General features: G+C 42.3%; 1 protein-coding gene across 1 annotated transcript; it reads right to left on the bottom strand.

Moving 5' to 3' along the window:
- Window positions 1-7,266: 7,266 nt before the first annotated feature.
- Window positions 7,267-15,085, bottom strand: RSL24D1 (ribosomal L24 domain containing 1). The gene is made up of 6 exons (XM_086757043.1): window positions 14,944-15,085; window positions 13,352-13,465; window positions 10,978-11,050; window positions 10,189-10,252; window positions 9,621-9,706; window positions 7,267-8,056 (listed from the first exon to the last, which is right to left on the bottom strand). Exons 1-6 carry the CDS (start codon window positions 15,022-15,024, stop codon window positions 7,983-7,985), a joined length of 492 nt encoding a protein of 163 aa, XP_086613169.1. The 5' UTR covers window positions 15,025-15,085; the 3' UTR covers window positions 7,267-7,982.
- Window positions 15,086-16,481: the final 1,396 nt, after the last annotated feature.

The raw sequence follows: 16,481 nt of genomic DNA, 5'->3' as shown, positions 1-16,481 counted from the left end.
TGAGGAACAGGGGAAATTCATACCTCTTTTAGGTCAAAATCTGCTGATACTGTCACCTATGAAATCATTTTGCTTGCTCCTATCTTGTTTAAACAAAAGTTTAAAAATCCAAGCACCAGTACAACTGCTTTGTTTGGAGAGATTCAGACCTTTTCATGAAAGGTTACTGTCATCTCCTGCAGGTAGCTGGCAAGTTCCACTTCGCACCAGGAAGAAGTTTCCAACAGTCTCCATATACATAGTAAAGAATTTTCTTTTCTTCTTGATTGTGGCCTTTAGCTTCCAAGTGTATCTAACCGTTTTCTTTTAATAGCTTTGCATTTCTCTCCATAATAATAACAGCGCTGCTTCAGTGGGGAGCATCACTGGAGTTTTGTTACAGAGGTTTGGAACCATCATGACCAAAGAGAAAAGTGGTTTCTGGAAGTGCTGCCACATGGGTGTGGAAGAACTTGGAGGAGAATGAGAGACTGCCCAGAAAGGGTCTCCCTTGTTCCTTAAGACTTTGCTGCTCTGCTGTAAAACAACCTCCAGGAAGGTGTTCAGTCCAGGACCTGAATTTCAGTAGCTCTGGAAGGGATCTTTTGGAGAGTATCTCAGGAGAACCTGAAAGCAACTCAGAACTCTTAGAGTAACATCTAAGTTTTAAAGGACTTCCTCAAGTATATATGTAAATGCAGAGTGGCCAGAGTAATAGTGGTAGTTTATGCCTTGTATCTTTAACAGGAAGTTGATTTAAAAGATTTGTGGTTTAAGGGAACATTTCAATTCCCTTCATCAAGTTCTTGAAGTGTGAAGGTTGTGGTAAATGTTTCAGACCAAGGTCAGGGGGAGAATGGGAATGTGCTTTGTGAGAGCAGCTGGTGTATTCCGAAAAAAACTAGCAAGCTTTTGAGCCCAGCTTCTACAGGTGAAATAAAGATGCACTTTTGTACAAGCTAAAACCTTGTCTGCTGGTCCCCACAATGTTAGGCCATGTCTTTCCCCTGCTGAAGGGTCCCATCTTACTCAGATGGTCCTGTGTGGAAACCATGTGACCTCTGAGTTTCCTTGCTGGCTTTCTCTGAACCTCTTGCAGTTCAGCTCTGTCTGGGGGTACAGGCCTGCACCCAGGATTAAGGTGCCATCATGTAGGCAGTGGCGTAATGATTTTCTTCCTTTTGTTCTCTCTTGCTTTCCTAGTTATTTGTAACATTTGATTTCCCCTTCCCTCTACCTTGTTTTTTCCCCAGTCTTTTCCTGGGCAACGCTTTCATGGCACCAACAACTAAGGAGTTTTCCTTAACCCTCTAGGGAAATGGACAGGTCAGAGTCTGGTCTTTTTTTTTTTTTGTACATGGATCTGACACTGTTTTCTGCCTCAGTACAACTTTTTTTTTTTTTTTTTTTTTTTTCAGTTTACAGGAAGAAAGAGGGTTTTTCCCCCTTTAATTACAGATAAAGATCTTGACCGGTATTGGTCAAAGCTCAGGGAGGTCCCCTGGAAATAACTCATTTGGATCATAGTTCCACCTGATGTGCCTGTGATTTTTGATCCCTTTGATCAGGTCTACCTTAATGCTAGGTCCTATTAACAGAATGAACAGAATATCATGCTGGCTGAACTTGAATGTCTAAGAGAAGTCTGACTATTCCAAACTCTCACCCTCATGAACCACGTTAACAGTCCCATCAAAGTAATAATTTTACCAAAGCTATTTGGCACTAGACTGTGATGACTGATGGTATTTTGGCTTCTGCCTTCTATTCCCTACTGGTGTGCATGAGTAGAGAACAGAGGGGTGAACAAGAATGTCAGTGCTACGGCAAGTTCGTTCCATGGCACCGCTCTCCTTGCCTCATGGCAGAGGAGCTGCACAGCCTTTGTCCAGCTGATGGTTACACCCTGAGTCCATACTTTTATTTTTCCGTGCCATTCAAATATTGAAGCTAGCAAACCAACTTTTCAGTTCCTTGCACTGTTGTTATCTCCTTCTCTGGAGGGTTCCTGCAATTTGATAGAACTCCAGCTGAGGAACCTGCACAGGGCTCTTTGTGATGGTGTCAACAGTCCTGTTCAGAAGCCCTTGGTAAATCTGACCCTAAATGGAATCCTGATCTGAGCTTCGAACTTTTGTCCTGTGCCTGGAGTTAATGTCTTCAAAACTGTAACTTCTTTCCTGAGTAGAAGCAAGTCGAAATTTATTTTTTCAGAAGATACAGAATACAAAGATGAGACACAGGGCTAACATACATCCAAACCAGAACCAGCACTGAATAAGGTGTAATTTTATTTCTCTTCAGTTATGTTAGCTTTAATTGTGTGTAGCTCAATCTTTCTGTCCTTTTAATTTTGTTTGAGTAGCTGCCCCAGGATAGATGTGACCCAGAAGTCATCTTATTTGTTAGAGATTATTCATTTCTTGTTTGGGCTTCCTTTTTTTTACACAGTTCTCCCTCCTCGCCTGTGTTTTTGTTCTCTCATGCTCATATTTTGCACCCTCTCTGCCTGAAATAATGCCTTCTAGATTCTCATACTCATAATAAAGGGAGGTTTGACAACAGAGGCTGAGTGTGAGAACAATCCAGGGAAAAGGCAGGGAGTGGCCTTGCCCAGAGGAGTTCATCCCATTTCTCACATCCATGAGCCTTGAAGCTTTGGCTTTGGCTTGGCAGTAGGACAGAGACGATCACAGGTCTTGTTCTAGGAAAAAACCTGAAGTTATCTACAAGTTTGCTAACAGTACCTAAACTCAGTTACTTTCCTAATAAGGAGAAGGCTAAGAAGAAGCCACTGAAATCAGATTATCAGCAATTGCTCTCCAGTTTTTTTTTTCATTTTTAAATACCGTGTGAGTGGGTAAGCTTCATGAAGGTCCTTCTTAAGAGTTACCGAATATCAGGTTTTATTAGTTACAACCACATCTGGATATTTCAAGTTATTTATTGACAATGTGGTATGTATATGTGTTTTAATGCAGACATGTGTATTGACTAATGGGAGTTTTGAAGCCTGTGAATCTCATGCTCTCAAGAGATGCGAGCGCATTGTCTCACCCTAGGGTGACATCTGCTGAAACAGATGCAAACCACCTTTCACTTGGGTTCGGCATTCCAAATGTCCTGAGGGTTTTTCACAGAATATCAAGCCCCTAACATCTCAGACTTTCTCGGAAAGACAGGGGTTAGTCAAATCTTATGTGATCCCGGAATTTTTTTTTCAAATTAGTGATTGACATTTCACTTGTTTTAACACAAGTTCTCCTCCCTGTCCTTTATGCAATATTCCTGTGTCTGAAGGAACAAGAACACTATAAATGCTGAAAAACTACAACTGTGTTAAAAAAAAAAAAAATTGTCCTTTTTACTTTCTTTTGTTTCTGCCTGCATGAGTGTTAAACCCCAGTGAGATTAATTTGCTTCACTCACTGTTGTTTGCATGGATGTTTTTCTGCGTAACCTGTGTTCTCACGTTCTTTGGATGTCGGTTCTGTGTTAGTACGTATTTATCCATATGTACCCAACCTAGATGAAAGCCCACCTGGAGCAGCTGCTGAAGGGAGCAGAGGAGCCACAGGCCAGCATTGCCAGGCGATTTCTGCTCAGAGGCTGTGCAGAGTTTTGGAGAAAGAAGCGTCTGCAGAGAAGGTCCCGCAGGTGGGGAGCCTGCAGCCAGCACCGTGCTGCGGCCTTGTCCGCACCTCGGGGCCTCCAGTCTGGAAGCAGCCGCCGCCCGCAGCTCCCCTCCTCCAGCCCTTTCCCCAGCCCAGCTCCCGCCCCGGCCTTTTGCTGGGCGGTGTCCGCGGCCCCACCCGCGGGGGGCTGGGCTTCGTCCCGGGCTGGAGCTCCTGCTCCTCGGGCCGGAAAGGGCGTCAGCCGGCGCTGTCGGGAGGAAGCGGTGCCTGCTGCTCCCCACTCGCGCACACGTAGAGGCCCACAAACATTTAGGCTCTGTGCTTCCCTGGATAACTAGCACTCCGACAATTATCATTGCCTTGTCCCAGCTGTCCAGAGGAAAAAAGGCTGTAAAAGTGCGAATGTCAGATGATTTCTCCCACATGAGAAGTGTCAGCACTGAAAGCCCTTGCTGCTCGTCACCAGCCCTTGCCACAAACACTGGGGCTCTGCGCTTTCCTAGACAACCAGCACTCTGACGTTTACCATCACCTTGGCCTGACCGCCCAGACAAAAAAATGCCCCAAAATGGCAGACATCAGAGTGCTGGTTGGGCTGGGGCAGGTCAGGGGCTGGGGTAGCCACTGTCTGTCTGTGCTTTTGCCTTCACAGTTTGGCTGCAGTTTTTGTACTTCAGGAAGGGTCCCCTGGTGTGAGATTCTGGGGCTTCAGAGCCCTTCGCCTCAGTGCCTTTGCTGAAATTTGGTGGCCAGGGGCCACCTTGTGCTCACTGACCATGAACTGATGGAGTTTTCAGTTATTGGAGAGGTAAGGAGAGGGGACAGCAAAACCGCTACCATGGACTTCTGGAGGACAGACTTCGGCCTGTTCAGGACACTGGTTGACAGAGTCCCTTGGGAAGCAGCCCTGAAGGGCAAAGGGGTCCAGGAAGGCTGGACATTCTTCAAGAGGGAAGTCTTAAAGGCGCAGGAGGAGGCTGCAAGATGAACCGGTGGGGAAGACGACCAGCCTGGCTGCACAGGGAGCTTTTGCTAGGACTCATGGAAAAAAAGGAGAGTCTACTGCTCTTTGAAGAAGGGGCAGGCAACTCAAGAAGAGTACAGGGAGTGCATAAGGTCATGTAGAGAGAAAATTAGAAAGGCAAAAGCCCAGCTAGAACTCAATTTGGCCACTGATGTTAAGGATAACAAGAAATGTTTCTACAAATACATCAACAACAAAAAGAGAACCAAAGCGAATCTCCACCCTTTATTGGATGCGGGGAGGTGAGGGGGGGAACATTGTCACCAAGGATGAAGAGAAGGCTGAGGTACTTCATGCCTTCTTTGCCTCAGACTTTAATAGCCAGACCGGTGTCCAGCCTTCTGAGCTGGAAGACAGGGACTGAGTGCGGAATTAAGCCCCCACAATCCAGGAGGAAGCTGTTATCAACCTGCTATGCCACCTGGACACGCACCATTCTATCGCGCCAGATGGGATCCACCCAAGGGTACTGTATGAGCTGGTGGAGGAGATTGCTAAGCCACTCTCCATCATCTATCAGCAATCCTGGTGAACAGGGGAGGTCCCAGACAACTGGAGGCTTGTCAACGTGATGCCCGTCTACAAGAAGGGCCAGAGGGAGGATCCGGGGAACTACAGGCCTGTCAACCTGACCTCAGTGCCAGGGAAGATTATGGAGGGGTTTATCTTGAGTGCGCTCACCTGGCACGTGCAGGACAACCAGGGGATCAGGCCCAGCCAGCATGGGTTCATAAAGGGCAGGTGCTGCTTGACCAACCTGATCTCCTTCTACAACCCAGTGACTCGCCTAGTGGGTGACGGGCAGGCTGTGGATGTGATCTACCTGGACTTCAGCAGAGCCTTTGACACCATCTCCCACAGCATTCTCCTAGAGAAGCTGTCAGCTCATTGCTTGGACAGGTGTACCCTGCCTGGATGGCCAAGCCCAGAGAGCTGTGGTGAATGGAGTTAAATCCAGCTGGTGGCCAGTCGCAAGCGGTGTTCCCCAGGGTTCAGGGTGGCCAGATCTGTTCAATATCTTTATCAGGGATACGAGTGAGGGGATTGAGTGGTCCCTCAATAAGTTTGAAGATGACACCAAACTGGGCAGGAGTGTTGATCTGCTGGAGGGTAGGAAGGCTCTGCAGAGGGATCAGGACAGGCTGCACCGATGGGCCGAGGTGAACTGTGTGAGGTTCAGCAAGGCCAAGTGCCAGGTCCTGGTGTGACTTTGGTCACAACAACCCCATGCAACACTACAGCTTGGGGCAGAGCGGCTGGAAAGCTGCCCAGCAGAAAGGGACTTAGGGATGTTGGTAGACAGCCAGCTGAACATGAGCCAGCAGCGTGCCCATGTGGTCAAGGCCAACAGCACCCTGGCTTGTCCCAGGAACAGTGTGGCCAGCAGGAGCAGGGCAGCGATCGTGCCCCTGGCCCTGGACTTGGCACTAGTGAGGCCGCACCTTGAATACTGTGTGCAGTTTTGGGCCCCTCAGTACAAGGACGTTGAGTTGCTGAAGCGCATCCAGAGAAGGGCAACGAAGCTGGTGAGGGGTCTGGAGCACCAGTCTGATGAGGAGCAGCTGAGGGAGCTGGGGTTGTTTAGTCTGGAGAAGAGGCAGCTGAGGAGAGACCTCACTGCTCTCTACCACTGCCTGAAAGGAGGGTGTGGGGAGAGGGGTGTTGGTCTCTTCTCCCAAATAATTAGTGATACCATGAGAGGAAATGGCCTCAAATTGCACCAGGGGAGGTTTAGGTTATTAGGAAACATTTCTTTACTGAAAGAGTGGTCAGGTGCTGGAACAGGCTGCCCAGGACAGTGGTGGAGGCACCATCCCTGGAGGTGTTCAAAGAACGTGAGATGTGGCACCGCAGGACATGGTTTAGAGGGCATGCTGGTGTTGGGTTGACGGTTGGACCTGATGATCTTGGAGATCTTTTCCAACCTTAAAGATTCTATGAAAATGTTTATTTCCTGAAAATAACTAGAATTGTTATCTTTATCTCACTAAAATATATCAAAGTTTTCTAAATATGTAAACATAAATCATAAATCAAGCAATGAAAAATTGAGTATAATGCCTGTTGTCCCCATTGTCCCTTCACATATTTTCAAATATGAAATTTGAATATTTTTTTATACTTTTATCTAAAAATCTTTTACTTTTTTTTTGTTTTTATTGATTAAAGATACAATGTTCAGTCAGTGCCAAGTTTTAATTTTCTCCAAATATAGTAAAGTGAATCCATCTAAAGTAGAGAAAGGCAATGAATCCCACTGTATGTTATGTAGTATTTATATACAATCTTTTAGCATTTAAAGTGAAATTCAAATACTCCTTTCTGAACTTCACAATACACATGTAGGTGGTAATTGGACATGAGGAATATTCAAGTTTGAAACAGAACTACAAACTACTATTTTTCAGGATAACTAGCACTGACAAGAAAGCAAATGCTACTTTAAATGCCTTTGAAAGGCTTCTCTGATCACACTGTTGTTAATAAACTACTGGCAGTTTAAAAAAGCAAGAGTATTTATCTCAGCACTGATGACACACTGAATAAAGATAAATCCCACCACAATATGCAACACACCTACGCTTTAACATGATGTTCTTTTCTATGTAAATAATCAGGAGTGTTAGGTATAAACAGGGAAAAGGGTGATTTATTGAGCATTTTAATCAAACTGATTACATGTCAGATTTGCACTTCAGGAGGATGGCAGGTCCGACTTCAGACTGGATTCCATCACCACTTTCCAAACAGCAACAAGTCCTACATCAATGTTAGCTTTGCCAGGCTTAAGTGTCAACTGCAATGTAATCCTGGGGAAGCTGACTTAAAAAGGAAATAAAACAAACACTACATGCATTCATAAACTGAAAAATTTGCCCAATGATGAGTGAAAATAAGCCTGGACTGCACTGGACTGATGAAAACGAATACATCCTGCCCCACCTTGTAACCATAACAATAGATTTTTATCTGCTTTTACCACTATGAAAAAACAACAGACAAAATAAGAAAAGCTCAGGGCCAACAGCTTTTATTCCTTGAATTAGCAGGGAAAAGTTATTCAGAAAGAAAGTGTAACTTACCACGGAGCACGTAACATTGCAAAACAATATGCCTTATTCTCCATCCTGCTGACGTTTTCTCAAATTACATAATTGTAAATATTGCCCAAACCAGCATCCATCTTATTATTTTTTATAAAACCAAAAATCAGTCAAAGTGTAAATGACCGCTACTCATTAAAATGTATTTCTTCAACTGTAAGCACAGTTCTGAATGACGTCAGGTGAGGCAGTAAGGAACTGTTAACTGCTGAAGAGATATAAATAGAAAATAAAAGCATTTTAAGAGCCGCCTTCCATAGCCACATCTTCTTGTAGCTTCTGCACCATTTTGTTCTCCAGCTGTTTTGGTGTGCCTTCAAAGCAAAGAAAAAATTAAATTCAAGATGTCTCTCTAAATCCAAGTAACTGTTCTTTGAACAATATATGTGTCCATCCTAGGTGAAACAACCTAAGTATACCCTAAATATATAGCAAGAGATGTTTAGGAGTCAACTCATCAAGCTTACAAGTATTGCTAACTTCGATCACCTAAAACTACTGCAGAATTGTTTATACAGAAAAGTTGATGCTGATTAAAACAAATGTTTTAATGTAGTATCATGAACTCTGATATAGCTGCCAACACCTAGCAGAACCTTACAAAGGACTATAAAAATGCATTACTTTAAACAGATCAGTGGCTTTCACACATTAGTTTTTATATAAAGATTTAAGCCCTCCTGAATGCTGTGTTGGACTCGGGGTTAACTCTCAATAATACTACCAAAAAAAAAAAAAAAAGCAGGGCTGACGTTTGATTGTGCTCTCTTTAAGGCCCAGCAAGAACTGTAAAACACTGAAAAGGCAGCTGTTCTTTGACAAACAGCCGTACTACCTGCTACATCATTCATTTAACATAAGCAAAGCCAAACAAAAGAAACAAACACTTGAGTTTATTCTTTTGAATTAAGATCTTTCTTCCCTCAAGAAACAAGGGACAGATTAAACCAAAGTTTAAGTATGTCCTAACAAAACCTTGTTTCACATATAACAATCTTAGACTATAGTTAACGCAAACTGAAAGAAAAAACATGGAACAGAATTCTAGTCAACATCTAATAATATGTCACATTTACATCCATGGAGACAAAATCACTAGTGATTTTTATAAAACAATAACTAATGGAAATATTTTAAACTTCTTTCCATTAGTCCATCAACTGTATTTTTAAAAATAAATAATCTTTACAATCAATTTTTATCAACATCATCTAGCACATGTAATAGAGACTTTGGAATCCAGAAAATTATTTACGAAAAACAGGTACCCCCAATGGAAGTTAGTTGTTCGCTAACAAAGGATATACATTATTGGATCTGAACTAGGCACAGATTTTAATGAAAATTTATAAAATCATTGTGCTATTTAAAAAAAATGTTAGGCTTACACTGAATAAACAGTATTTTCATGTAAATTTCATTATATGCAGTGAACAACAAAAAACTACTCCCACAATTAGCTAACAAATTCAAAAAGTGGAGTTTAACTACTGTATTTTATATTAATCAGTGGCACAGTCTGCTGAGTTCAAATAATCAATTCAAAGGGAAGACTCAGATAAATGTATTGGTTAACAAACACGCAGTTCAGCGAGTACCGGGTATTGAGGTATTGAGTTTAAAATACTCAAATAAGGAAAAGCAAGGATGAATGTAGGACTAGATAAATAAAAAGGTATGTCTGAATCAGAGCAAAGATACTGTTTACATCTGGTGGCAAGAGCTATTTGCCATATTCAACAGACAAATTGACTGTAAGACAAATGCACAGGATCATTGATCCGTAGAACTAGTCATAGAAAAAAAAAAAAATCAATATTCATAATAAAATTGTATACACAAGTTAACCTAAGCACACCAGGTAAAGCAAGTTCTTACCTGCATGCGGAGCACGGAGAAGGTGGATATTCTGTTTGACTTCTTTGATGTCCTGGGCCTTCTGTAACTCTTTGCTCTTCTTTAATCTGAGGAAGAGGAAAATTTAAATTTAGTTACCTTCAAAGAGGAGATGTGTGGTTTTGCTCTAATGCATGACACACATCTTCAGCTACTGGTATGTAAGCTGTAAATAACTATGATAAGGAAATAAAGGTAAAAAGTATTTGAACACCAAGCATATATTGGATAGAAAACCAGAAAAAATGTGAGCACTGTGCCAACTCTTATCAGAACTTTGTTCAAATCTAAGGCTTCATATTACAAGCAAGGAAATATAGCCCTTATCATAGAGAGTGTCCAAAAGCTACATTCCACGGGACAGCCAATAAAGGGTACTAGTTAGGTAGCACAGTAGAGCTCACTTAAATTATTTTACCCCATCGCTTGGATGGCCGCATCTGTACAAAGCAAACAACCATTTAAAACTTTCGATCATCATTTCTCTGGGAAGACTGACTGTCTACTACAGATTTGCAAGAGCTCCCATAATACAAATACTTCTCCTCACCTGTTCATAATAAATCTAGCTTGGCGTTTTTGCTTTATTTCCTCCACTCTCTTCATTGCATCAACTGAAATAAAGCAGAAGTTGTTTTACATGTGCTTACATTCCTACATTTGAAAATACACGCTATTTTGCAGAGCAACACTACCAGTATTCCACAATAGCTCTACATCAGAGGCAACACTTACGCTATAGAGAGGAAGTTATTCCTTCTTCAGAAGCAGAGTAGGGGAATATTCTGTGTCCCAACTATGATGAACTGTATTTTAAAACTTATTTATGCTTCAGCTTTTATTTTTTATAATTAACCATCACTACAAAAGACTCTTGCTCTACTTAAAATCAGATGCAAGTTAGCACCTTCTCCTTTGTGGCATCTGTTCATGACATAATTAACTCTTCCATATTACAGCAATTGATTTATTAAACAAACTGAAGTGGAATGAGTAGGAACAAAGAAACAACTGCATCAGTATAAAAGGCTTACGCTGGGAGCCTCTTAAAAAGCTGGAGAGCCACTAAGGTTTTCTGAAGATAGTAATTCACAACAGAGGAATGCTGCACCTCATTTTCTAACCAGTTTAGGAAAAAACAACAAAACTAAGTGAAACTCCACACCTGTTCACAACTCAAACCTCCTCCACACATAAGAATTTGGTCATGATTCCAGTAATTTCAAACACAATCACAACAAAGTGTCGATATTCTAAAAATGTCATCTGAAAACATGTTTATGTAGAGTAAAAGTTCACTCCTTACAGTTCATCGTCTGTTTTTTCTAAAATGACTCACCAGTCTTGCTCCACAACTCTCTCTGGTATTTCACGGGTTCATTTCTACGTTTTTCAAACTCAAATGAATTATCCTGTATTAGGAAAATGTAAATATAGATTATATATACAGAAGCATATTTAGATCAATACATTGTTACTATGGCTCTCACTCATATTACTTAGTATTTTATGGGTTGTTTTTTTTTTCTTTTTAGAATCTCAGTTCTTATACTTTAACAACCTCTAAAGATTACTAAACTGGAAGGAAATAGATTGTTTGACCTGAAAGTGTCAGAAGGCACAGTGATTTGTCAAAAAGAACTATTTTAGTAAAACATCTCCCTTTAGCTATTTTCTTTTTAGCAAGACAAAAGGAACTGAGAAGACTGATGCAGAGTAGGAAATACAGAGTAGACTAGATAGATGGATGACAAAATTGAAAACGTGTAGAGTCAAAAAGCATTTAATGCAGGTCAAATAAGTTCTACTCAACAGCCTGTAATTTTGAAAAGGTTAAAAAAATAAACACTATTTCATTTTAAGAATACTGAAACAATATAAAATCATTTGAAATTGTGAAATATTTCAATTTATGACATTGTGGTGTTTCGGGCAGTTGGGGGTTTTGGGTTTTTTTTTTTGTGGGTTTTTTTTGTTTGTTTGTTTTGGGTTTTCACCCCCTCGCACCTCCGCCCCTACCCACCCCCCCCCCACCCTTGAATGCAAGATAAAAAACTGTTTCCTCATTTTTTTTTGCTTGGCTGAGGACTTTTCCCTGTCCACAAGTTCTTTTTTTTTTTTTTTCCAGGGGTAAAGCAGAGTTATTAGACCAAATGAGAATCTTCACTTGAGCTAAAGACAGCTCCACTGGAGGATAAATGTTAGTTTTCACCATAGGATAGCATCAGAGCAAAATATTCAAAACACAAGCTGTAGAGCACAGTGTATGCGAACATCTACATGCCATTCTTACTCTTAAAAAAGAACCAAAAAAATTTACCTAAAATTCATTTTTAGCCAAGAATAACACAGCACCACATCAATTCACTGCAGTTTACCCAACTGTATCAGCTTTTACGTATTTACAATCTACAGCATTGTTTTGTACCATGAGAACACCCCACAGACAGTGACAAGGAGCCTCATAGGAGCACAGATGTTCAAAGTGCCACAGTCTTCTAACTTACACGCACGAAGATAAACTATGGCTGCCTCACACTGGCCAATGGATCTTTTCCATTCCAAACATGGGGGGACAGAATGACCAACTCCTCAGCCATTCTGAGTCAGTAAGACATTCCTTCAGAAATACCTCGTGAACAATCACCTGGCAAAATTATATCCTCCATTTTTTGTTGCTTAATAAAAAAAACCCCTTGAAACTCAGGAAAACAGGTAAATATGTTTAACCTCTATGCAAAGCAGTAGCAAGAACTGTCCCCTTCTTACAAATTACAGTACCTGCTTTTAGAGAATAAGCTTATTTAGACACTCTCCCTGAAGCTGGCTTATGAAAGAATGGATACCAACCAAACTACAGCAAAGTACTACGTTTACCTGTTGTTTTAATTCTTAGCATACATAGATATATCTCAAAATTGCAGCATATCATCACCTCTTTAGGCATGTAAAAAGGAATTTTAAATTAAGATCTAAATTCTTTTCAAAAAGGTAATTACTTAGCTAGAAACAACTTGAAAGCAAGAAAAACAATTACAGAAAATACTAATTAATCCCGGCAGCTCAGAGTCACATTAATAAATTCAATCACATTCTTCCCCTTGGAAGACAGAAGGCAGAAAAACCACTGTGTCAAAATACTTACTAAATTGTTGGTATTCTGTCAAAAAACAGTCACAGTAATTCTTGAATCACTGAAGAACTGTCTCACCGGATGTGAGCGTTTAGTGTTTTTACCCCTGAAGTAACTTTGTCTTGAAATTGTTTCTAACTACTTTAAGATCTCATATGCTGTTTTTGAAACATTCCTATCTATGCAAGGACCTTTCCTATACATTGTAACTATGTTATGCTTCCACACAGACAGACTTCCTGGGGTACCCAGTAACCCAGATTATCTGATTGTGCAGAAATACAACTACCAAATGTAGAGGTAGATCTGCCACGTACTACCGACGCAGAGACCTGACGCACTGGCTTCCACACTGAAGCTGAAGCTCCAAGTTACAGTCAAGCTAAATGAACAGCTCACTCTCAAGGATACTCTCACACCCTCTTCCACAATCCCTCTTTTCTCCACTTACTTCACCCCTCTTGCTCATCTCATTAAATGATAATGCGTTAAGGTAGGGTCTAACCTAGCCTGTTTGCTAGGCTAGATTTCTGCTATTTTAGTGAGCTAATGTGAAGTGTGAATCAGTTCAGCTTCTTACCACCGTCAGCTCTTTGCCAGCTGCTTTCCTGAATGCTTTGGTCCATCTCATCTTTCTGGGATTTCGCTTCTTTTTAAAGTTTCTGTGGCACTTTGATTTGCAGAATCTAAATATCTTAAAGAAGAAGTGAGGGAAGCTTACAGTCAAATCACATTATTCCTGGTGCAGAGCAAGCATGATACCAAATACTGAAGTTTCTCTAATACTACTGCTCATTGAACTAAAAATATTGAAAGATTAATGTCATTTTCAAATATTGTTCTCAACAAACAGAACTTGAAGAACTATTCTTGGGGTTTTTTTTCATTATAAAGTCATTTTCACAGCTGTCAGGGACACACACGAATACTTACAGTTAAGAAGATTATAAATAAAATATACTGGAGTTGTGAGAATTATCACCTGCAAAAATAACTATAAAACCAAACCTGTACTATGAACAAACAATTTTCTACACCTATCAGTACTTTTTAGATACTGTGCCATCCTGACAACAACAAAAAATCCTCACACCTCTCATATAACATTTTTCAATGCAGTACACATACACAAAAAAAGGTCTATCTCCTGGAATGTAGCTTTAAGCCCTAAAAACTACCCTGTAGCAGCAGTCCTAAGCACATTAGTTAAGTCCTGGATTGAAGTTACTGAAAGCTGTTAAAGCATATGCTAAAGCATTCTAACTGACCTTTCCCCCCACCCCACCCCCTTCTATTTTTCAGAATGCTAGACTGAAAAATAGGTACCTGCCACTGCTAGCCATGGCAGCGCCTTATGTTCATCCAGGTGATGTTTTCAGGCCCATTAAAGATGCATAAAAGAAATTTCACTATCTGTACTTGAGATTTCCTTTCAATTAGCATTGAAACTATGTAACTAACAGCCAAATTAAAGAACAACCCCTCCATCCCAAACTTTCCCAAATCAAACAGACATTTTCCAGTCAAGAAGAGCAGGCAGCAAGATGTCTGTAAGATAAGGTGGCAGGGGAAAATAGACCTCATCATATCCCTTTTTACAGTTCTTCATCTCCCCTGAATGTGTGCATTGCTTTGAACTACCCTGGGCTCTCTAGTATTGAGAGCAGAGCTGACACTTTAAGAATACTCAAAGTTACATTTGTTATTCATGAGTTTTTGAAAAGTCTATTTTTCTTCAACCATACTCTTCTTCCCATCCAATAGTCACTTACAAAGAAAATTAATAGATAACATGAAAACTCTAGTAAAGGTAATAATCTTCAAATAATTTCTTTTTACGTTCTTCTACCATGTTTTTTCACCTTAACTCTGCGCCACTCTGCCTCTAGTAAAAGTAATAATCTTCAAACAACTATATTTTGCTCTTTCATTGCGCTACTTTAAAAACAAAACACAACACAACACAAAAAAAACCCCACACCACACACCTTGTGGCCATTTTCTAGTAAATGGAACTCAGTCAATCTACGCCTCCCTCCAAACTCCCGAACCCCCCCGGCCCAGGTGAGGCCGAGAGCGCCCGGCCACCGGGCTCCCCCTCGCGGGGGGGGCGGACGCGGGGCTGGGCCCTGGCAGGCGCCAGCCGCGCCACTCCGCCCCGGCGGGCGGTACCTTGCAGTCGTTGCGCACGAACACGACGCCGTGGCCCGGGTAGACGGGCCCCGAGCAGAAGTAGCACCTCTCGATCCGCATGGCCGTGCCCGCCGCGCGGCTCCCCCGCGGAAAGGCCGCGCTCAGCTGACCGGAAGGGGCGGGGCGCCGCGCCGCCCGGGAGAGCACGGCCGGCGCAGGCGCAGACGCTCCCCGACCGGGCGGCTCGCGGCCCGCGTGCGCAGCGTCCGGCTGTAGCCGCTGCGGCCCCCCGGCCGGAAACAAGTGAGCGCTCGCGCTGGGGCTCCCGGCAGGGCCGGCCTCGCAGCCAGAGGTTCGGCGCGCTGGCGATGTGTCTCTCCAGGAGCTCCTCGCTGGGAAACAGCGCTTCCAGCTGCGTCGGGACCGGGGAAGCCTCTTCCCGCACCCGGAGGGAACGGCCTGGCCACGCGGGAGCAGCGGTGCTGCAGCCGTCCCAGCGCCCTCCCCCTCGGGACAGCCGTAGCGCCGGGGGTCCTGCGCGCAGCGTCGCTGCAGGCTGACCCGAAAAACAGAGCTGCTTGTCCTGCGCGTGGCTGAAGGCACCGCGCGCCGCCGTGGTTCCTGGTGTGGGCTCTGCCAGGTGGAAGGGGAAATAGGAAGGAGCTGCTGTTCGCCACAGACCCTCTTACAGCACAACACAGGACCGACCCTTCACCTCACCAAAACGAGCGCGTTCCAGACCACGTTCCCTCTCAAGGAAAACAATCTGGAAGGATGTGTCATTTTTTAATTTGGAGATTTTGAGTTGGTTTTAACTCTGAGTAGTAGAGTATTGTAAGCTTTTCAAATCGCTGAATTTCTCATTGCTGTGTGTTCTTTGATGCTGTAAGAAAGCTCCATTACTGGAGCCACAATTTCTAAACCACTATACAAACAGGTTGCTGGGGGGAGAAGGCTGAGAAGAACTAGTCACAACACAAGTACACAAGAAAAGCAGTAATATGCCCAAAAAACACAAACATGCTACATTTACTCACCAGATACGCACATCAGCCACATGCGTACTAATTGCAAGCAATTATACCAAGAGCATGGTCCAACCCTTGATTTCACCAGAGAGAATCCTGCTGGAAGCTGAGATATTCATGCTTATGAAAATATTAAAAGAAAAACAAACATACACAGAAACAAAGTTGAGATTAACTATTAAACATCATTAGACTGCATCTTCAAAAGTAAGGTGACTTTTCTCTTTCCCAGATGACTCTCTGCTTCCCTGAAACCTATCTTCATATCTTAGTAAGGAAATTAAATACAAATTAAAAGATTTTGTGACCAGCTTGTGTTTGATCCCCTCTGGCTTGTCATTAAAAATGCAAAATTTTGTTCCAGGTGTGAAAAATGAATGAAGCTGAAATGGCTTAGTTATTAACATAAGGACAGAGACAGTAACCCAACAAAAGGAAAGGATTTTTAAATCTACAGTTGATTTACTCTAGAATTCAGGCAAAGCACTTTCTGGTCCCTTTCCATATTTATAAGATCTAAGTCTTCTACAGGGCAATTAATTGTTAAAG

The sequence above is a fragment of the Chlamydotis macqueenii genome, chromosome 12 (genome assembly GCF_036417535.1).
Source record: "Chlamydotis macqueenii isolate bChlMac1 chromosome 12, bChlMac1.mat, whole genome shotgun sequence".
Taxonomy (NCBI): domain Eukaryota; kingdom Metazoa; phylum Chordata; class Aves; order Otidiformes; family Otididae; genus Chlamydotis; species Chlamydotis macqueenii.
This window is presented reverse-complemented; position numbering and strand designations above follow the sequence as displayed.

Bases quoted from the DNA above. Each gene is read 5' to 3' on its own strand.
- RSL24D1 (XM_086757043.1), bottom strand. From the start codon at position 15,024: ATGCGGATCGAGAGGTGCTACTTCTGCTCGGGGCCCGTCTACCCGGGC. The intron at 13,466-14,943 runs GTACCGCCCGCC...TTCTTCTTTAAG, and splicing joins TCGTGCGCAACGACTGCAAG to ATATTTAGATTCTGCAAATC. The intron at 11,051-13,351 runs GTAAGAAGCTGA...TTCCTAATACAG, and splicing joins CTGGCAAAGAGCTGACGGTG to GATAATTCATTTGAGTTTGA.